This window comes from Ahaetulla prasina, chromosome 7, assembly GCF_028640845.1.
Source record: "Ahaetulla prasina isolate Xishuangbanna chromosome 7, ASM2864084v1, whole genome shotgun sequence".
In the NCBI taxonomy this organism is placed as follows: domain Eukaryota; kingdom Metazoa; phylum Chordata; class Lepidosauria; order Squamata; family Colubridae; genus Ahaetulla; species Ahaetulla prasina.
Window position 1 is genome coordinate 28,295,359 of NC_080545.1, and position 24,314 is coordinate 28,319,672.

The window sequence follows — 24,314 nt, forward strand, 5'->3', positions numbered from 1 at the left end:
CTGCTTAACATTAGTCTTACTTTAACATTGTACATAACTGGAACACAACTGTCTGAAAAGCAAGAATTTTAAATATTGAGCGCAAATATACTTCCTGTAGAAATAATGTTGCAGCCATTGTATGATGAAGAAATAAACAAGCCAGTAGCTTCTGCTTTCTTTGCAGAGATGACCTTGGAAATGATTAGAATTTACTTATTCCAGAAGTTGAGCATCTGATGTGCCAGTGCAGTTTCAACTGCTAGTTAAATTGGAAAGTGCTTCTGTGCCCTCTTATTTCATGGCAGATTAAATATTTTATGTATTTTACAATTTGCATTAAAAGCATCCCTGAAGTGTTAGATGTCAATCTCTTGAAATAGTTTAGTTGTGTGTCATGTGGAATGTTTCCCATATCAGCCTTTCCTACTTACAATCATTCTGATTTGTGTGTTCCTTTTCACTACAGAGACTCTGAACTTGGCATCTCCTTCTGTAAAGCTGGAAGAGGTTATTCATTTAGCAGAGCTCTGCATTGAAGTCCTGCAGCAGAATGAAGAACATCATTCAGAGGTGAGGATAACCGTATTAGCCTCACAATAATGCTTTAATAACCACCCTGCACTGCCTTGGTATGAAGCAGTTCTGTCAAAAAACATTACCAGACAGAACCTCTAATATACAGTATGTTAAAAGCAATTTACATTTGCAGAGTTCTCAGAGTTATGAAGGATTTGAAAAATCAAGTGAAATAAAGCTCTGCTCCATTATTATTATTTTTGCTTCAGAAAAAATAAAAGAAAGAATAAAAGAAAAAAGACATAAATGCTGGAGGGTGGGGAAATATAAGAGCAAAGAAAAGGTGGTGCTAGCCGTTATCTCACAAATAATTTTCCAGATTCTCATCTCAGAATAAAAACAAGTACCATGCAGCAATAAAAATAGAAATGCTTTCTATCTTAACATAAATACATGGATTCAATAAGAGGGCCATGTTTCGTATGCTCCCCTCTTACTTTGGCTGCTTTTATTATTTTTATTTATTAATTATTATAATATATAGTTTTTAAGAAGGATAATAATAATAATCCTGCTACAATGCACATGAAAGTTTTGGGGAGCGCCATCCAGTGAAGTCATCTGAACATCTAGTCAGCAGCAAACCTTTGTTATTTGGGGAAGACAGAGCTGAAGCCATTCCCAAATCTCAGCGGTTGAACACATATAGGGGTTTGGCAGCAATAAAAAAGTTAATTTTATTTAACACAGTGAACAAATAAAGTTTATAGAATTGCATTAATATTCTTATTGAAAGTTTAAAAGTTTGATGAATTAGCCTTATTGAAGCAGAAATCTACTTGGAGATTCATATTTTAACATAAAAACTGTTATATATATATATTTTCTCCAGCAGAGACACACAAAGTAGTAAGCTAAGATGTAATGTCTATAAATATGATCATTCAAAACATCTGCTTTTACCTCACACTGTCAGTTCTAGATTTTAGCTTACATCTGTCATGTGTGAACTTGTTATGGATATTTTATTTTATCCTGAAGAAACAGCTGCTTCAAAGATTTGAAATTAATTCCCAAGAGGCATTCTACAATGGTATTGCCACTGTAAATACTTAATAATGCTTATATGTGAATTTCTCTTTTGAGAATATATATTTAAATTAAAATTGCTAGAAATTGCAGTAATGATTGAAAAAGTACTTTCTTAATATTTAGTTTTAAAATGCAGTGTCCATTATATACTTCTATTTCTGCAAAATAGAACCATAATAGCTGGGAATTTATTTCTAACATATTTAATGCATTAGTAGAATGCTGATTTTTTTAAAGTACCGATCATAGAGTATATTGTGCCTCAGTTCAAACATTAATACTTGAGAATAAGCATATATATTTAAAAAAGGGGAACAAAGGATATGCATCTAGCTATGTTCAACACATTTTTTACTTTTTTTCTCCTGTTCCACAACATTTCCAAAATTATGGATTCCTCCAGGGAAAAGAGGTATGTTACTCATCCCAATCAAAACAGACATTTTGGTCATGATTCCATGCATTGTTAAACCACTTTGAATGTATGGCATCAATTATTTTCTCTAATAGCATTCACTTAGTTTACTAGTGGCATCAATTATTTCATCTGTATCATCTTTATCTTAAAATTATGCCTCGTCCCACAGACAGCTGATTAAAGATAGATATCAGACAAATTTAATTTAAAAGTATTTTTCTACCAGCTTTGAACAAATAAAAGTGGAATAATTTTCATCTAAGTCATAAAGTTATAGGTTCAAGACTATAAAATATGTGTGACAAATAGAGAACTTTTCCAGGTCACTGTCAATCAAACAGGTATTCTGTTTGAGCCTGTATTGAGCCTGTATTCTGGCTCATACAGAATACCGGTGTTTTGCTGGAGTCTTCTAATATGGCTGCAATTCGTGTTGCTACTCAGCAATATGGAGAAAAACATCCAAAAATTACCTTACAAATTACAAATTACAAATTCCACTTGGAATTTGTGTGATTAATCAGTAATTGGATTCATTTTCATGTTGTTTTATATTATTCTTGACAGAACCATGCTCTCTGTGATATTAGTCTTTCTTCTATTCCTAGACATCAGTAGGTCAGAGTATGATCAAGAGATTCAAGGAATTTTCTACTTTTGCTACTGAATGTGATTTATTGGAATCTGCCATTCCTTACCTTTCTCAATTTATTTCTATTTTATCCGAGATTGCTAGCTGGAAGGAAATTCTGATCTTTGAGTTTCACAGCGCTATAATTATTAATTAAAATAAGTTCTTTCCCATTAATTTTTGAAAGAACTAGACAATGACAATTCTCAAAATCCCCAAAGCTTTAACCAAAAACTGCCCACTATTGACCTTATCCCATTCCTAAGAGGTCTGTAAGGGGCATGCATAAGAGCACAAACGTGCCTACCGTTCCTGTCCTATTGTTTCCTTTCATTATATCCAATTAATATAGTTATTACATACTTATGCTTATATATATGCTTATATATTATATAGCTATTTTCATGATTATGCTTATATATACTGTTGTGACAAAATAAATAAATAAAAATAAAAATAAATGATTAAATTATTGTAAAAAATGATCTAAATCAACATGATTATCCTTTTTTTTATATGCAGTTATTCTCTTCATATCAAAAAATACTAGCAGAACATAAAAAGTACTAAAGACATCTTAGTGCTTTGGGTTCTTTTTCCCCATTTATGAAGGTTTTTATATATTTCCATTTAACAGAGATGCCATAGAGTTTTTTTTACAAAAGCAAATACAAACTTATAGAAAGCTGACTCATGTACGCAGGAATTAAAAAACCCAATTTAATATTAAAAGTGTGTTTTAAAAACCCCCATTGAGCTGTTTTCTTCAATCATAGCATTTAGATCAGTGGTTCCCAACGTGGGGCCCACGTCCCATAGAGGGGCAATTGATTTTTAATGGGGCAATTTGAAACCTTATTTAAACCAAGTTAATGGTCTTTTAGGCTTCCTCCGCACTATTCACTTTTTGAATAGTAAGAATTATATGTCGGGGGTGGGGGGATCAGGATTTTAGAGATGCTTAGGTGGGGCATGGCCAAAAAAAAAAGGTTGGGAACCACTGATTTAGATGGTATTGGTTGTTAATGTAACTGTCCAATTGTATGTGTGACTCACATACATAGAGAAAGGGCTTTACAATAACCTTTCCACACCAGTCTGATATATTAAGAGACGCTTTCATGCTTGCAGTTCTAAGGAGAAACATTTACTTCATATGCTAGATGTTGGATGTCTCTTTTTCATCTTCAATCATTTTGAAGATAGAGTCATCATGCTTTTTCTCATAGGATATCATACCTCTTACACCAGGTTCACCTGGTTCGGCAGTTGCGCCCCTTCCTTGATCGGGATGCCTTGTGCACGGTCACTCATGCGCTCGTTACCTCTCGCTTGGATTATTGTAATGCTCTCTACATGGGGCTCCCCTTGAAGTGCACTCAGAGGCTTCAGTTAGTCCAGAATGCAGCTGCGCGGGTGATAGAGGGAGCTCCGCGTAGCTCCCATATAACACCGCTCCTGCGCAGACTGCACTGGCTGCCTGTGGCCTTTCGAGTGCACTTTAAGGTGCTGGTTACGACCTTTAAAGCGCTCCATGGCTTAGGGCCTGGGTACTTACGGGACCGCCTGCTGTTACCACATGCCTCCCACCGACCCGTACGCTCTCACAGAGAGGGACTTCTCAGGGTGCCGTCCGCCAAGCAATGTCGGCTGGCGGGCCCCAACGGAAGGTCCTTCTCTGTGGGGCTCCACACTCTGGAACGAACTTCCCCCGGGTTTACGCCAAATACCTGACCTTCGGACATTCCGTCGCGAACTGAAGACACATCTTTTTATTCGCGCGGGGCTGTCTTAAATTGAATTTTATCAAATTTTTAAAATTCTTATTACCTAATTTTAAATGGGGTTTTTAGCTCACTGTATATGTTAATTTTCAGGCCAATTTTAAAATAAGTTTTTTAATTGCATTTTAAATTATATATTGCACTGTTTGTTTTATTTTTGCCTGTACACCGCCCTGAGTCCTTCGGGAGAAGGGCGGTATAGAAATCAAATAAATAAATAAATAAATAAATAAATACATTGGCTCTCATATTTATTAGTACATCTACAAGTAATATGAAAAACTAGATTCCCAGATTATCATGGAAACATAATCAGGTCTCTAGATTATCTGTCAATCAAATTATTTAATTAAACATCACACTCTCACTGAAATACTATGTACACATGCAAATTACATTGGATGCAAAATTCAACTTTACTTAATGAAGAATTTCAATTGCTTTTAAAGAATGTATGCCACATTCCATAATTTCATGGATGTACCATTTTCATCATATCTTATATTCGCATTTGAAGGTGAGTGCAACTGAGAGGTGTTGTTTTTTTTTAATTGATGATGCAGGCCTTTGCATGGTGGCCAGATCTGTTGGCTGAACATGGGGAAAAGTTCTGGTCTCTTTTTACTGTCGACATGGATTCTGCGCTGGAGGCACAGCCACAGGATAGCTGGGATAGCTTTCCTCTTTTCCAGTTACTCAATAACTTCCTGAGAAATGACTGTAAGTTTAGTGTTTGGTTATTACTATAGCTGCAGTTATTTTCAAATTTTAATTTGCAAGATTTTAAAAAAGTTGAGGGTAGTTTAGATATCTTTAGCTTCATTTATTTAACCTTGGTTTTTTTTTTCTAGGCTTGTTAATATTATCCTAAGTATGGGGAAGTAAATCCTGCTGTGTTCAGAGGGATTTATTTCAGAAGAAACGTACAAGGGCTTGGGCAAAAAGGCAAATGTTAACAGATTTTAGACACAGTTTGAAATTCTTTTGCTGTTACATTACAGGTAGCATGTGGCTTCTTTGTAGACAGAGAAATAGATTGGTTCTAGGAAATTTATTGTAATCCAAAGAAGTTCTGTAGAGATCTTTGCTCAGATTTTGTTTTTGCACAATAGAGCACATAAATTTCATTTAAACTACAACTAGAACTATTTTTCCTCTAGACCTTTAAAATTGAACAATCCAAAAACGTATAAAGAGACTTTCTTGTTGTTTCATAAAAAGGTTTTGAGCTTTATTTCTCTCTCAAGCTTATTTATTTGTAGCTTCTCAAATATATTTCTAAATGTTTACATGGATCCAGATATAATGCATCATACATGCAACTAAATTTGTTTGTTACTGACTGCAAGCAAGAATCTGTGAATACAGCTGACAATGACTGAGTTTAAGTGAGTTTACAATTTTTGACAATGACTGAGTTTAAGTGAGTTTACAATTGTTCAAAAAAACTCACCTGTACATGAATTCTTTTTTTTTTTTATGATGAGAAGTAGAAGTTTTTATACTGATAAGGTAAAGGTTCCCCTCGCACATATATGCTAGTCGTTCCCGACTCTAGAGAACGGTGCTCATCTCCATTTCAAAGCCGAAGAGCCAACGCTGTCCGAAGACGTCTCTGTGGTCATGTGGCCGGCATGACTAAATGCCAAAGACACAGAATGCTGATACCTTCCCACCAAAGGTTGTCCCTATTTTTCTACTTGCATTTTTCTACGTGCTTTCAAACTGCTAGGTTGGCAGAAGCTGGGACAAGTAACGGGAGCTCACCCCATTACGTAGCACTAGGGATTTGAACTGCTGAACTGCTGACCTTTTGATCGACAAGCTCATCATCTTAGCCACTGAGCCACTGCGTCCCTTTTATACTGAGAAGTCCTTTAAACTTAGAAGGGTCCAATAAACCAGTGTTTCCCATGACACTTGGTCTCTGAGCTTGGTTGTTTTCTTGCAGACATTTCATTACCAAAACTAAGTGGAGTTTGGTCTTGTTTTATATTCTAGTGGTTTGCCCTGTCAGTTTTGATGCGAGTGGTCTAGATTGTTCTTGTTTGGGCTGTTTAAAGTTATCTTGTTTGGCACTTCCTTGATTGAGGTATTCCTTGCTTCTTGATTGTTAGTCTAAAATTAATCCTGGGATTAATCTCTGCTAATCTGGGTGTTGATTGCTGGTGAGGAGGTATTTTGGTCTTTTTGTTTCCTTTTTGGCTTGTTGATTGTCTCTTTTGAATGGCACATAGATGTTGTTTATGTCTATGTGCCTGTTGATGGCCAATTTGTCTGAATGCCAGGCTTCCAGTAATTTTCTAGCATTTTTGGACTTGGCTTGGTCTACAATGTTCACATTTTCCTAGTTGAAACTATTGTTAAATCTGTCCATGTATTGTGAAATTAAAGAGTTTTCATCATGTCTTCTGAGTGAGTGATCATGGATACTGCTAGTCTTTTCTGTTATTTTGTAACAGAAAATGTTACAAATGTTTATGTTTACAAGCTCAGAACAACCCAGATTTATAATTATTACATGTTGATTTATGATATTTACATTATGAACCTAGCAACCATCATTTTCCAAAAGATGAAATGAGAAATTCTTTTTTAACTAGGGTTTTCAACATCCACTGCAAGCACAAAAAGAAGAGGGGAATTGGCTACATGGGTAGCAAAGGGCCCTGTACATATCAGAGCTGTCATAGATGTCAGAATCTGTCAAAAGCTTAAATTAAAATATAGCTTTTCCAGTTTGGTAATGAGAAATGTTCTTGCAGAAAATTTTGCATTTAGTCATACAATCATATTCTCCATGAATTCTTGTAGAAATTGCTCAGCTCGAAAGCAGAAATGGGGACAGAGTTGGTATAGGGGGATGGAGTATATTTTTAAATATTTAATAAATGTAGCAGCTGCTGCAAAAGATTGGGTGCAACTTTGCAGTCTAAGCTTTAACCCTTTTGTACATATGTCAGTCTTGCTAAAGCATAGATCATAATGCTACATCTGCCATTTTGTAAATGTTTCACACAGCCACACACACCCAGGATACACCTAAAAAAATACCCATGAAATTACATTATGGGTGCTTGTGTGTGTGTGTGTGTGTGTGTGTGTGTGTGTGTGTGTGTGTGTGTGTGTGTTGCGAAGGCTTGGTTTCCATTCCCCCTAAATATTCCAAATTGTTTGCTAGTATTTCCTACCTTGTATTGGTGTTCAACCCACCACCATTCTTCCTACTTCCCTCCAGATGGTTCTTCAGAAAAAACATTATCACTGAACCCTACAGTAACCGAATGGGTTTACTTCACCTACTGTATCACCAATGCCAGTTCAGAAACTGTAAACCTTTATATTCTTCCTGTTGTTCCATATCATAGCTACTTTATCATCTTAAGTCAATATTACTGAGTTTTTCACTCAAGCCAACAAGTAAAATTATCAAGCAGAAACATTAAAAATGAGTCTTTTTTAAAAAAGTAGACAATAATGTTCTTCAATTTAAACTTTTTCTCTCCTTAAATCAGTTAAATATGGAATTACTTTAAATAATAATGAGAAAACCATTTCTAAAGGGAAAATGTATTTATTAAAGTGACAGAAAATGTATGTTCATAATGAAGCAGTTATGACCTGTGTTATAAAGGGCTGCTGATAGAATTTGAAATAGCAGTAATTATAGGGCAAACTTTCTTGTTACTTTTTTAATGCTAGAATAGTTGCTTCAGCTGTGGAAAAATCAGGGCAGTTTCTGCTTCTAAGTCACAAATTCCTTTTTCCCAAAGCTATTTATTTTACGATGCATTGGAGTCCATAATTACCAGCTCTTTTGTAGAGTGAACATGTTAAGGTTGTCAGAGAGGAAACTCCATGCTTAGGGTACTGATGACATGTGTCTTCTTTTAATGGTTAATAAATCAAATTGTTCAAATGTATTGCTGGATATTTTCATCTCTTTTAAAAAGAGGCTCATACAAATCTAAGCAAAAAGGGGAAATCTGAAATTCTGCTCTCGGGAGGATAAAAAGGCTAGTGTTAATAATTAACAGGGAAAATGAAGTGGAGTCAAATTAGCCATAATAGAGCCCAGAGTGACTGTTAAAGTTAACCTCTCATTATCAAAAAGCTCATTAAGAAATGAAGAGGTGAAAATCCTACTGGATTTTTCTCTCATTGAGGCCAGCATCAGAGAATATCTTTCAGATTTTTTGTACTGTATTTTACGTAAAGTTAATCATCAGTCTTTCAAATGTGGACTGTTGTCAGCTGCATTTTGTTCTCTTCCACAAATTTTAGCCTCCACATTTTGAATCTCTGAAGAATTTCTAGATATATGAATTAGCTACATTTTTCTGTCTGTGTCACCTGATTATGTTTCTTCTTATGGACTAATAGACAGAATTCTACAAAGACGCATATCAATCCTGATTAACCACTAAATAATATACGTTTGTGTTTAGGGGCACCAAGGGAAGGGAGGCACCACATATCACATATCCACGTATCAGTTTTCCCCCACCTATCAAGACCTGAAACTCTTTCCCAGTCACACTCAACTTTACTCAAATATTTTGTAATTGTCCTTATCTGCCATATTTTACTTTACTCTGCATTGTTACAAAACCTTTTTTTTGGCATGGTGAGTAACTAAAATTTAAAAGTTGGGTTTGAAGTCTTGTTGGATATCACATTTGTTTCTGTTTCATAGTGTGAGAATCTTGCTTCCATCCAGGACCACATTGTTGAGCTGTGTTTAGGGCATCAGGTATCCTTAATCTAGCCCAGAAGCTTCCCACCACTAAAAGAATCTAACGGCAAAGAATGTAATGATGAAACACTTAAAGCAAACCTCTTTAACACATTCTTTGGCTCAGTCTTTGTTAACAGTAATGGCTCATACCCGACATTCCCCAATCATACCAACGAGTACAACGACCTAATACATATAGACTTCACAGAAGATAATGTTGAAAAAGCTCTTCGCAAACTGAAACCATCCCTATCTATTGGACCTGATGGACTATGTGCGTACTTCTTAAAAAAACTTTCCACTGATATAGCAGAACCTGTAAGCATAATCTTTGAAAAAGCTTTCACGACCAGTTCCCTTCCCAAACTTTGGTCACTAGCCACAGTCATCCCTGTCTTCAAAAAAGGAGACCCCAGCCTAGTTGAAAATTACAGACCAATCTCTCTATGCTGCGTCACCTGCAAAGTAATGGAATCTATCATCAACCAATCCATTACCCTCCACCTAGAAACAAACAACCTACTCTCTAATAAACAATTTGGTTTCAGAAAAAAATTATCATGTAACTTACAACTTCTTCACTGCAAAAACATATGGACTACAAATCTTGATCAGGGCAAAGCAATAGATGCAATCTACATAGACTTCTGTAAAGCTTTTGACTCAGTAGTACATGATAAACTTCTCCTAAAACTAAAATCCTACAGCATTTCAGGACCCCTCCACAATTGGATAACAGCTTTCCTGTCAAACAGACAACAAGTGATCAAAATTGGCAATGCTCTATCAAACCCTGTTCCTGTTAAAAGTGGCACTCCCCAAAGCAGCGTTCTTGGACCAACACTCTTCATATTATACATTAATGATCTCTGTGACCATATCACAAGTAATTGTGTTCTCTTTGCTGACGATATCAAACTATTTAACACCACCAACAATACAACTACCCTTCAAAAAGACCTTGACTTTGTATCTGAATGGTCTAAAACTTGGCAACTCCAAATCTCAACCAGCAAATGCTCAGTCTTACATATTGGAAAAAAGAACCTAAACACTAAGTACAAGCTTGATGGACATTACCTTACAGATGACCCCCACCCTGTTAAAGACCTTGGAGTTTTCATATCAAATGATCTAAGTGCCAAAGCCCACTGCAACTACATCACAAAAAAGGCTCTAAGAGTTGTAAACCTAATCTTGCTTAGCTTCTTCTCCAAAAACGCTACACTACTAACCAGAATATATAAAACATTTGCTAGACTAATTCTTGAATACAGCTCGACTGTCTAGAACCCATGCCACATTTCTGACATCAATACAATTGAACGTGTCCAGAAATATTTTACAAGAAGAGTTCTCCACTCCTCCGAATACAACAAAATACCTTATGCCACCAGACTTGAAATCCTGGGTTTAGAAAATTTAGAACTACGCCGCCTTCGACATGACCTGAGTTTAACTCATAGAATCATCTATTACAATGTCCTTCCTGTCGAAGACTACTTCAGCTTCAATTGCAACAATACACGAGCACAAAAGAGATTTAAGCTTAATGTTAACCACTCCAATCTTGATTGCAGAAAATATGACTTCAGTAACAGAATTGTTAATGCCTGGAATAAACTACCTGACTCTGTGGTCTCTTCCCAAAATCTCAAAAGCTTCAACCAAAAACTGTCTACTCTTGACCTCGCCCCATTTCTAAGAGGTCTGTAAGGGGCGTGCATAAGAGCACAAGCGTGCCTACCGTTCCTGTCCTATTGTTTCCTTTCGTTATATCCAGTTAATATAGTTATTACATATTCATACTTATATATATGCTTACATATTGTATAATTATTTCATGCTTATGCTTATATATACTGTGTGACAAAATAAAATAAATAAAATAAATAAACATGTATACATGTATATATATAATTTATATTAATATCTTTTTAATATACATAAATTAATGAAGTCAAGAGTCAAAGTGTTCATAAAACTGAATAATAGTAAGAATTTTAGTCAAATCACTAAAGTTTCAATTGCCCTGATGAATTATTTTTCTAGATTGCAGGATTGCAACACATTTTAAAATACAAACTCAATCCCTATAATTTACCAAATTGTTAATATTTGTTATTTACGTAACAAAAAGGACAACAACTCTTGGCGAAGATTAAACCTTTCCAAGTATCTAAACAGATATTGTATAAGGAAGCAATTTGGAACCTTATGTTTATCAGTTTTGCCTTTAAATTAGAAGCAGCCTAGCCCCATTTTATAGTATGCTTATAGTTTACTTTATCACTAAGTAAACAGATGTACAATTCTGTATTTTAATCTTCTTTGCCATTAAATACTTTGTTGTGAGTGCTTAAAACAAAAACAAAAAAATGATTTTTTAAATTTTTTTTTACTTTGTTTTTCTGTTTTTTATAAGATTGTCTAGCTTCCATTAAGCTATGGGAACAAGGAACTGATTTAGCTAGCCACATGCAGAAATGCTACACAATCAAGAGATGACACTGTATAACATACTTTATTATTTCTGTCATTCTTTTTTAATTAGCAGAAAGGTAACACGTGGAACTTCATTGGAATTTGGGGAGGGTGATACCAGGGAGGCACTCTACTCAAAGAAAGAGGGTGGCAGCAGTAACTATCAAACTGCTACACCAAGATAGGAGTTAGAATGTACAGTATACTCCAGAGATCTTTGGGAAAGGTGCTTTGAGGCCTGCAATCTTTTACCACATAAACTATGTCCATTTTTTACATCTGTAATAAAATTCCAAGCAACTCTTTTTAATCTTTATTAAACTTTTTCTAAAAAAACATTAGTTTTGGTATAATTCATGAACATTTATTTCTGCTGACCTACTATTAGAACAAATAAAAGTTGTGCAAAATTTTTATGTGACAAATACAAGGTAATGGGTATATTTGATATTTTGGAGATGTTGCATGTTGGGAAATGAAACTATTCTCACTTCACATAATAGATATATAGTAGGTACCTAAAGAAAACCTTGAATTGGATGAATTCTCTATAGCTCGTTATTCTCTTCTGTTTATTGACCTTCTCCCTGGTACCTAAATAATAGTTTATCAGGTAGCTTCAGAAAACTGAACTTTTTTTTATTTGCCACAAATGCATTCAGTAGAAAATATTCATGTAGCAATATATTGTGTAGATCTATACAATGTTAAGAGTGAATGTATCCATTAAATTTTGTCTGAGCAGTAGACAATTCATTTTCTTGATTTTGAAGGATTTTTATGTTTATAAAGTAGATTTAAAAAACATATAAAACGATTTAGAAATTATCCCATAATTTTAATGAGTGATGCCACTGTGTAGAATATTACGTTTAACTAAAGGTCAAGCTTTAATATGCTAATACTAAATGTTACCATAACAAATGTTTAACGAACAAAGTTACTATTTGGATCACGTGTTGTCTTGTAATAATTATTCCTTCCTACTGGACCATATGGAGTGATTATAAACTTCACACTTTGATGCACATCTGTCTACTTGGTGATAAGTCCATGCAGGAATATCATAATTTGTAAAAAAAAAAAAAACCACCACCCTACATACATTCAGTTGCAAATATTTATGAATCTTAATATTGTTCCTTTGCAAATCTACATACACAGATTCATTAATCTATTTTATAATTTAGTTGATGCTATTCTATCTGATATAATTAAGAGATTTTTATATTACACAAAAAATTGGTAACAGTTTTCAATAGCAATCAAGAATTTACTATAGGAAATCTTTGGTTGAGCTCTCTCCAAATCACTGAACTCATTAGACATATTTATCTCTCTTTTATCAGCTAATGGACAGTGTGATTTAAAATATTTGAAGAAAATATATAGGAAAATCAATGAAAATCTAACATGGCCTTTGATCACGGTGATATAACTACAATATGTAGGAGTTAATTCAGTTATACTAAATATAGGAACCAGTGGTGAAATTCAGCTGAATCTATCTGGATAGCGTGATCCGATAGCGGCGGGAGGCTCTGCCCAACCACCCAGATGTCATCATGTCCCGTTTTTGACCCTCTGAGCATGCACAGAAGGTTCTGCGCATGCATGGAGGAGGCGTGCAAGCATAGCAAGCACGTGCTCGCATTTGCGAACTGGTAGCGAAGGTAAATGAATATCACCTTTGATAGGAACTATGGAGAAGGCTAATATCCACTATTGCAATAGACCAGGAGAGCTAATCCAGTCTATACAGGTAGTCCTTAACTTACAACCATTCATTTAGTGATTGAAGTTACAACGGGGCTGAAAAAAGTGATTTATGAACATTTTTCATGATTGTTGCAGCATCCTTCAGGAGGCTTGACCAAAATTCAGATGTTTGGTAAGTGGCATATATTTATGATGGCTGCAATATCCCGGGGTCATGTGATCACCTTTTGTGACCTTCTGACAGGCAAAGGAAACAGGAAAGCTAATGTATTTAACAACCATGTTACTAACTTAACAACTGCACTGATACCCTTAACAGCTGTAGAAGAAAGGCCTAAAGTGGGGCAAAACTCATTTAACAACTGTCTTGCTTTGCAACAGACATTTTGGGCTCAATTGTGGTTGTAAGTCGAGGACTTCCTGTAATCAAATGCAAAATAAATGAAAATAAGTTTATAACTTCTAAATCCCTTTGTGGATAATTTTACTGTTTTATCTATAAATATAGATAAATGTATTAATAGATAATTTTTTGTATTTCTTGCCATGTATTTTAAGAGCCAGAAATGTCTACAGAGTAATCTGTATGCCAGAAGTTGCTAGTTCATTTAGTTAATGCTGTCACTCTATCCAGGGTGCACCACGAGGAGGCAACCTAGCTTTACACCCCATACATGTTAATATATTTTGCTAGTCCATGTACAATATGCTGTATGCTAAATAAATAAACAAATAAATTTGCATTTGCTGCTACTTTAAAATTCAAACCACCTGGATTGCTAATTTTAATGTTTGAACAGCCACATTCTCAAAGATTTATGCAAACAAAGCATTATTTAACATACTCTGAGATAACCCACTTATTGTTTGCATGTACATTGCTCACAAAGTCTTATTTAAGAGATCCACAAGATCATTTTCTGCTATGATTTTCTGGAAAATAGCCCAGACTCATGCTAAAAATGTGTTTAATATTTCCAACTGCCCTGAAGAAAGGTGATTGGTGTTCTTGAAAAAGAGAGAGTAACTTGTGAGCTGGCATTAAGGGTTAGATTAAATATAAAGATAGATAACGCTTGACTGTGATGTACAATATAAAGCACATGTATGATTCCCTTTTGAATAAAAGCAGCTACATCTGTCTGAGGTCTTCCACATTTTTTCTACACAACTTGGAAAAAAAGCATGGCTACTTCAATGATTTGAGGAGGGGCACTTCATGTATGCTCTCTCATCTTGAAAAATACCTTTTTGAAAGAATCTGCACAGAGCAATCCTGCTTATGTGAGCAATATTTTAGCTTATTTATATTTAGCTTTAGTTTTCAGCTCCCTGTTTTATTCCCCTAAAACCACATCTTAACAGCAACACATGCCCAGGAGGCTTGATTAAAGCAAATTCCTCTGAGGTGAAGGTTACACAGAACATTTCACAAAATATTCAGGAAGTTATTCCAGTAACTATTTGTCTCTGCAAGTCTGCCCTATATATTTGAATCCCAACATTTTGAGGGGATTCATAGTTTTGGTATCCTGACATATTTCATCACCTACCAGTCCAGTGGTGAAATGCAGCCGGTTCTATCCAGCTCGGGCGAACTGGTAGCACCGGCGGCAGGAAACTCTGCCCACCCACCCAGACGTCATCACATCCCATTTTTGATGCTCTGCACATGCGCAGAAGGTCCTGCACGTGCACAGAGGTGTAACACACAAGCGAAGCAAGCACACATGCTCCCATTTGTGAACCGATAGCAAAGATAAGTGGATTTCACCACTGTACCAGTCCCCATTGCCCAGGTCATAGTAATTCCCTCTGTGTACATTACATCCTTCCAGATAGTTCAAGTTATGATACCTTGAAAGACCTCACTAATGTGTTAGGTCTCTAGAAGGACAATGAGGAATGATAACTGATAACATGGCATGTAGGCCTTCCTGCAGCTTCTCCCTTTCTTTGAATCCTACTGTGGAAATTTGAGCCAGCAAGCTTCTTGTTATTTGTAGTGACTATGGGTTGTCTATCTTAAATCAATAATGTTCTGCATTACATGTAAAAGCTGTGATCTATTGTTTTTGAAGCATTTATAAGGAGTTGGATGTCACAGACTCAAAACCATTGACCTTTGGAACATAACTTTAATTTCTTTCCAAATGTTAAAACATAGGACTACATGACTTATAAGATCCCTTTCTACTCTGTTAGATCTGTTAAATCTGTTAAAACATCTCTGTTGCCTATTTTGTTAACTGGAGGTAAGGACATACATAAGGCATACCTAATACTAATTTCCTCTTACTATTTTCTGCCAGTAAATCAACTGTGAAATTACTCTTTTTTGTAAATCTGGAAATACTTTAAAATGGAATTTTTATTATACTATCAGGAAAACTGTGTGACGGGAAACTTTTCCCCCTAGAGTACTCATACAGGCAGGCTGTTTTATTAAAGTGACCTTTGGAAGACTTAGTTATATGTGGTAAACATATATAAGCACACAGAATCCTATCACTATATTAATGAAGATGAGTTAACACACTAATTAAAGTTGTTGGGTAGAAGGCCAGAGGATAACTCTGCTAGTCAAGCTAGAAAAATCAAAAACAAGTAGAGGAGTTGCAGGTGTGAGCAATATGTGCAATATGTGTGTTGCATATTTTACCTAAGATATGTTTTCTTTGGGTCTTGGTTCAAGAGCTGCTGTGGAACTAATAATGGAATGGTTAGATTCAGGGTGGGATTGGGAGTGAGAAAATACCAAACTAATAGAACAACAACAAAAAATGATGGGTAGTTGCTTGTATTTAAGACATGTATGAGAACAACCGTCTGTAGCAGCTGGAGAAAAGTGATCTGAATCTAATTCAGGTGCCTTGGGAAATTTGATTTCTTTGTCAGTGGTACTAATGAACTCAGCCTGAATTATTATGGGTGATCCTCTTCCACCACTTTGCAGTTTAATTACAAATGCAGTTCAACTAGAATTCCATGCTAATGCTAAGAAGTCATCAATAGCTTATGTATACCATAATAGATGCTTTTGATTTTAACCATAATTTTAGTGCAATGAATCATTGATTGCAATCCTACAATCAGTGAATGAATACACAGAGGATTGAAGTGATACAATTAGGAAACCAATACATTCTCCTTCCTTCCTTTCTTTCTCCTTTCTTCCCTTTACTCCAAGGGTTAGTTGTCTGCTCAAGTAACCATGCCAGTTGCTTAAGTTGAAAGTAGCATGTATGGAGTCTCACCTTCCAGGTTGCTGAATTTTCATGCTCAGTGGCAATATTTTAAGATATCATATAACCATCCTAGCTGATGTGACCTCTGTATTCCAGAAACCTAGAGGTCACCAAGTTGGAAAAAGCTGATGTAAAGGTCTTAGGACAGATCTCTTTGATTGTGTAATACGACTTTGGATCATCAGTCCAGCACCTGTTTTTCTGCCTTTCCTGATTAATTAGAATGTGCTTTTCTTCTGTAAAGCCTGTCCAGAGAAGGAAATGGGAAGGAGGGTTTTTGGGAATGGATCTGGATGTTGGGGAAAGGATAGGTAGATGCCAGGTTAGAACCAAGGTATGGAGTAAAACTTCAGACCACCTGGCTACTTGGACAAATGTATTGGTCTGTTTGGATGGTCTTTAGCTTGATGGAGGGAGGGCATGGATCAGAGAAATGTAACATTCAGGATAATATTTGAGTGGTGACAGACATGAGAAGATTTAGTGGGTGATTGAAATGATTCTGCGTTTCAGTCCTCCCTCCCCGTTAAGTGACCAGTGCCTGGTCTTTAAAATATCAATGTCTTTGTTTGCCTTGTCTTCTTTGTTGCCTAACGTAATGTTGGTCTATAATAAAGCTTGCCTGTTTGTGATTTAATTGTGAATAAGAAAGCCAGCCTGTTCTGAATTACCAAAACCCGGCTAGACAATGGGTTTGGGGTATGGTGTGGGCCATGATTCTGGGGCAGGGATGGTGGAATAGCTATTGTTATTTGTGAGATTCTGCTGACTTCCAAGAAGATGATTGTACACATAATTGGAGGTGAGAGTTTATCTGCGAAATTGTGTTTTAGGGATGAAATGGCTTTGCTACTCTTATTACTTCCTGCTGCATAGATATGGCTAAGGTGACAATAGAGTTCTCCAGTCTTATGATCCTGAGAGATTTCAATTCTGCTTTCTCTGGTCCTGATTTTACGGACAGCTCAAGAATTTATGGCAGTAGTCCAAAACACACTAGAGGCAGTCCTCACTTAATAATCACAATTCCATCATTAAGCAGTATAGTGGATAAGTGAAACATCGCATGACACACCCCCACATACACACTTAACATAACATAACATAACATAACATAACATAACATAACATAACATAACATAATATAACGTAAGAGTTGGAAGGGACCTTGGAGGTCTTCTAGTCCAACCCCCTGCCCAGGCATGAAACCCTACACCATTTCAGACAAATGGCTATCTAACATTTTCTTTAAAATGTCCAGTGTTGGAGCATTCACAACTTCTGCAGGCAAGTCGTTCCACTTATTGATTGTTCTAACTGTCAGGAAATTTCTCCTTAGTTCTAAGTTGCTTCTCTCCTTGATTAGTTTCCACGCATTGCTTCTTGTCCTGCCTTCAGGTGCTTTGGAGAATAGCTTGACTCCCTCCTTTTTGTGGCAGCCCCTGAGATATTGGAACACTGCTATCATGTCTCCCCTAGTCCTTCTTTTCATTAAACTAGGCATACCCAGTTCCTGAAACAGTTCTTCATATGTTTTAGTCTCCATCTCTTTAATCATCTTTGTTGCTCTTCTCTGCACTCTTTCTAGAGTCTCAATAACTTTTTTACATCGGCGACCAAAACTGAATGCAGTATTCCAGTATCTGCAGTATCACTTAATGGTATCTGTTCCACTGCAGTTCTTAAGCACACTATCTGTGGTTGTTAAGTGAACATCGTATGACCGCAATTTGTGACTTACTGCCTGTTTTCCCACTGACTTTGCTTGTGACTGTGAAAGTTGCAAATGGTGATCACATGACCACAGTTTCTATCATTGTAAATGTGGGCCAGCTGCAAAGTGCCTGAATTACAATCATGTAACTGTGGGGATGCTACAATGGCTGCAGTTTTGACACCCAATCATAAATCTACTTTTGCTGCATATTGTAAGTTTGAACGGTCACTAAATAAGGCACTTGGTAAATCAGGCTACCTGTAGATCTATTTTTTTTTCTTAGGGGAGTGGTAACATGATCTGTTATTGATGGATATTACCTTCAGTCCATTGTGAAAGGATTACTCTCTTTTGGCCTTGCAGTTTTCTGTCCTTGCTCCTCACCACAAGGAAGAATAACTTTTTTGAATACCATATTTTTCAGACTATAAGACACACCTAAATTTAGAAAAGGAAATAAATAAAAAAAGTTTTGGGCCTCTGCGGTTCCCATTTTCGGGCCTTTTTTTCCCAGGCCTTTTCCAACCTTTTCCAGCCCATTTTCAAAGCTTTTTTCTGCCCATTTTCTAAGCTTTTTTTGGCTCCTTTTTGGGGCTTTTTTCAGCCCCTTTTTTAGGCTTTTGGGGCCCATTTTCAAGGCTTTTTTTGGTCTGTTTTCAAGACTTTTTTCAGCCTGTTTTCAATGCTTTTATCAGCCCATTTTTGAAGCCGTTTTTTTGGCTCATTTTTGAGGCTTTTTTCAGGCCATTTTTTCCAAAAGAAATTGGCCAAAACCTTGAAAACAGGCTGAAAAAAAGCTTCAAAACGGGCCAAAACAAGCCTGAAAAAACAGGCCAAAAAGCCTCAAAAACGGGCTGAAAAAAGCTCCAAAAGTGGGCCAAAACGGCCAAAAATGGGGCGTACGGAGGCAAAAAAAATGGCCGGCAGGTGGGCGGGGCTTCAACAGTGTTCGGTATATAAGATGCACAGACATTTTCACCCCCTTTTGGGAGACAAAAAAGTGTGTTTTATAATCCAAAAATTATGGTAGTTCACTTTGGCATCTACTTGTTCCAACAGGGCTCTAGAGAGATCTTGATTTAATCCTGAAAGTTTGAAGTGTGATTCAACCAAAGCCTCAATAACTATTTGGAATGAGCAGACTGCAGAGGTCTTGGACTGGATCATACCTGTGTGGATTCTCTGTATTCATAGATTCCAGAAAGCCCCTGGTTTATGGAGGAATATATTCATGTAAGCCGCTTTGAGTCACCATAAGCGAGTAGGCGGCAATATAAATTTTCTAAAATAAATGAATAATTCTTGGAGATTGAATTATACAAGAGACTTCTATATCACTGCTGGAGAAAGACAAAGGGTGGGACCAACTAAGCTCTTTGTTAAGGACTACCATATGGCGATAAAAGCAATAAACTGATTGTTTTTCTGCTATTATCTCATATGCAAATAACTGGCTGTTGGTCTTTGTTTAGAGAAGGGGTAGTCAACCTTTTTATACCTACCGCCCACTTTTGTATAGTGCCATTTAGTTTCACTTATGTAACGCGAACTAAACTTATACGTGGGCGATACAAATAGTATATTTTCAGAAATTTAAATTGTCACGGGGAATTTTATGAAAATCTAACGAAAATGTTTTTAAATAATGCTATGAAAATTTTTTAAAAAATCAATTAAATTAAAAAAGGAAAGTGCTTCAGTATTGGAAAAAACCCCTACCGCCCACGATGAAAGCTGGAACGCCCACTAGTGGGCGGTAGGGACCAGGTTGACTACCACTGGTTTAGAGTGATTCTGTGCTTCTTAAATAGGGAGCACCTGCAGGAGCTCAGGCAGCATTGCATGAAAAGTTTCAAAGGCATCAGGTGCAGTTATTAGGATTTGATTGGAATTGGATTCTGCTGTTATAAAGAGCCAAGGAGATGATATTAGAGAAACTATGGAGATATAATAACATAAAAGAGAAGAAAAGAAAAACATAGCTTTTCAGAATTTTGCCTACATTAATAAAGTATAGTTCCAATCAAACTTGAATTTATTTTCTGACCTGACCTACTTTAAAGAGTAGACAACTGTGCAGGTTCTATGGAGAAGATTAAGGAATAATCTTGCTTGGTTGTCTGGGAGGGATTTAAGCTGTTAGTCCTGAGGAAATGGACAGGGTTATTCGGGTCATGAATTACGCTTTGCAATAATGGCAAATATCGATAGCTCTGGTTTTCCCAGCTTGTAGGCCAGTTTCCAAACATTTCATTACCAGGCTAGGTAACATCTTCAGCAGAGATTAGGAGATGTCAGTGTTCTTCTATTTACAAGGGCTTCGGGTGTGGCTGTGTCCAGTGAAGATCTTGTGAAGGGGTCAGCTGTGAGTCTTGTGATAGGTCTTGTGATAAGGAGTTTACATCAGGTCAGGGTCATTGGGAGATGAATTGCTGGTGGGGGGGCTCCCAATGACCCTGACCTGATGTAATCTCCTTATCACAAGACCCATCAAGACTCACTGATGTTACCTAGCTCGGTAACAAAACATTCAGAAACCAACCCACAAGCTGGGAGAATAAACCTTCACCTTTATGAATTATACTTCCTGTGTTTTAGATCCATGTTTCACCTGTCTGTCAAGGCCTCCCAAAATACAACGTGGTTGGACCCATGCAGTAGCAAATGCTTCTCTGGGGAAGGGGATGGTTCCATTTAATTTGAAAGAAGAAGTGCACTGAACTCTCTTTAAGACAAATTTAGTAGCTGCAAACACCTGGACAAATTTCATCAGGTCTCCAACCTCCTCTTCCCTTCCCTTTTTGGGAAAGGTTGTGGAGCGGGTGGGAGGCTTACACTAGATCTTTCAGACATATTTGATACTATCAGTCATGGTATTCTTCTGGACCAGTTCAGGCCCTTGAATGTGTCAGGCAGTATTTTTTGGGAGTTCTCCTCCTTCCAATTATACCTGCCTTTCCCACCAGATTTGACAAGGTGGGTGTAGAAGGTCCCTTCTCTGAAACAATGCCACCTAAGGGGGCCCACAAAGTTGCAGCATCTGCTCTATGGAACAGCATTCTTTAAGATGCAGATTTAGCATTCTTAAAAGCTTTGAAGACAAGTCTTTTTTTCAATCATTGGCTTGATTTGAATTATAGTTTCCAGGGAGTTTGACTATGTTGTAATATTGTTTTATTATTTTTTGGATTTTTTTGCAAGCATTGTGACCCAGAGTCACAAGATTTCGATAAGAAACTATATAAATTCAATAAATAAATAAATAAATAAATAAATGCTTCATTTTTTTTAAAAAAAAATCTTTCTATAGCTGTTTTTCCTCTTTTCAATTTTTTCCCTGATCTTGTAATATATTTGTGTTTCTTTACATATCCATATATCTGTATGAAAATAATATATTAAGACCAAACAGTGCTTATATCTGAATGTCCTTTGTCTGCACAAATGTTGTTCTAGGCAGAAACATAAAATATAATGTTTAAATATTTGTATCTCACTTCAAAACTACCTTCAAATTCCAAATTAATGTTCCATTTTTAAATTTGTTTTTGAATTGGGTTACATTTCATTTCCAGATAGTTTTATGTTTTGGAGGGGTTTATTTAGGACTTTTTTATTTTGAAAACATGGCTTATTACTGTTATAGGTCTACAGATATATAATCCTACTCATGTTTACAGCAAGGTTTTGTTGATTTTCTTTCTCTCATGCATTCTTCAAGAAGTGCTTAGCCATTAAATCCAGTTTTGATTATGTTTAGTTTACCCATGATAGTCTTTTACGAAACATTAGCTTTTTTTATCTTAAGCCTATATAAATGAGAAAGAAGTAATCACAACTATTTGCACTGTTTTTGTTTTCTTTTTCAAGCACTTTTGTGCAATGGAAAGTTTCACAAGCATTTGCAGGAGATTTTTGTTCCCTTGGTCATCCGCTACATTGATCTCATGGAATCATCCATTGCCCAGTCCCTTCACAGAGGTCTTGAACAGGAGTCATGGCAGCCTGTCAAGTAAGTGTTTCTAGAAAGCCTACACCAACTGCACCTATAATATCTTTATTCTCACTTTGGTTTGCTCAATTTCTCCTCAATGTTAGTTTTTATATATTATTTTTATGGTCTCCATGCATTGTTTATTTCTTCACAGGACCATCACCAACAGTCTTCCCAATGTAGCTCTTCCAAAAGTTCCAAGTTTGCCTCTTAATCTTCCACAGATACCTAGTTTTTCTACACCAACATGGATGGCTTCTTTATATGATTCCACGTGTGTATTCTTGACTGAACTTTGAGTGTCTGTATGTGTTTCAGCTCTGCATGGCCTTGCTAGTGTCATGTTGTACAGCTGCATTTGGACCGCATGGTGTTTGTGATCATTGGATTGGAAATTAGAGTTTTTTGGTTGACAGCCAAGCATGGAATGTCGTTGGATTGTGCTTTTTGGTGTATAAGATCTCAGTAGGATATTACTTAAAATTAACTAGGCAAAGGTTTGTTGTGATACACTTAGCAGTCATCACCCTTAATTACATAATTGCTCTTATTTAGTTAATAAGCAGTGTAGAAGCACTTTAAATTATTGTACTTAAGTATTTTTTTTTAATGTCAATAGCTCTTTGTATTTTGGCGTATTGTTATTAATCCACTGCATGTGCCAAATAATTTCAAAAGCAGCAACAGTAGCAATTGGTAGTATTATTTTTATAAGACTTTTATAGTCTTCTTTTATTAAGGCACTTCCAGCATTAATAGAGTTCAATTCCCAACTAATTACACTGCAGCCGACTGAGATTCCATCTCTATTTTTTTACAAAACAAAATCAGATAGCTTTCTATGTTTTGAAAGAGGAACTTTACAATTACTGTATACATTACGAATATGTTAGATTAGGAAAATGCATCAATAAACTGAACGAAAGTAGCAATATGTGAAGAGAAACAGACTTCCAAACCGCAGATTTCCAAACTTGTACTAGTCAAGAGTCCAATTTTTATGTTTCTTTCTTCACTAATTTCTTTGTGAGTGAATATGAAATGGTGGAAAATAAAGGATGACTATCAAAAGGTAGAAAAAGGTCTCAACGTTTACACAGGTGTACGATTCAAACAAGGCAGTCCCAACATAAAAATGTCTCCTGGGTGCATCCAGAAGCACTGTACTCACTAAGACCTGTCATTTAAATGTACTGTATCCACCAATTTAAAAAATTCAGTAGTTTACATTTACATACAATTGTTGGTACCAGTATCTTTTTGCTGATATTTATTGTTTCACTCCTTGTAAATTGGAGACTCTATTGTTTACGTAGCCATAACAAAACCATTCATGCCTAAGAAAGGAAAATTAGGAATTACAGCACTTCCAGTAGTACACAAAATGTCCAAAATAGAATGGACTCACGAAGAGGTCAAGATTGATTAGAACATTATGATGAAGATCACTGTATTTTACATTTTCTTGCATTCTTATATTTAACTTAAGATCAGACAAAGCAAGGCTTCATTCATAAGATTACCAATTGTATAAATGAATGTTTGAAATAAATAGGTAGGTGGGCTTATTTGGATCAGGATCTTTGAACGTGAAGTAGAGGGACTTTAACCCTGGCCATGTTTCAATTTGATTCAGAAGTACTATGCTTTTTTTCATGGTGACCATGTCTAGTTACAAAAACATTTATCAAAGGTCAACCTGGTGAAGTTTAGAAAGTGGCCACACTGCTGAATAAACAGTTTCATCTATTCCCATTTTTATTTTCTGAGAATGACTTATGGGATCTATATTATGTTTAGATGAAGATGACATTAGATGTTAACACTTTGCCTTCCAAAATTTCTGTTTCCCATATAATTATTCTAAGTTGACAAAATGAAATAAAAAAATAAACTTTTGAATTAAAGATATTAAGCATTTAAAATATAGAACATAAGAATTGTGTACTTGTATTACTAAGATAATGTAAAGTCTTAAAACCATATTTCAT

The 24,314-nt window shown here is 36.0% G+C and overlaps 1 protein-coding gene across 8 annotated transcripts in view; it reads left to right on the forward strand.

Moving 5' to 3' along the window:
• The window catches only part of CADPS2 (calcium dependent secretion activator 2), a 374,092-nt gene that overhangs the window by 270,742 nt on the left and 79,036 nt on the right, over positions 1-24,314 (forward strand). For 6 of the 8 annotated variants that reach the window (XM_058189611.1, XM_058189606.1, XM_058189612.1 and 3 more), the window contains 4 exons: positions 449-552; positions 4,987-5,143; positions 22,200-22,341; positions 22,478-22,597. In XM_058189611.1, the coding sequence (XP_058045594.1) occupies positions 449-552; positions 4,987-5,143; positions 22,200-22,341; positions 22,478-22,597 (523 nt within the window). The remainder of the gene's footprint in view (positions 1-448; positions 553-4,986; positions 5,144-22,199; positions 22,342-22,477; positions 22,598-24,314) is intronic. The other 2 variants (XM_058189609.1, XM_058189610.1) reach the window with 1 other exon arrangement.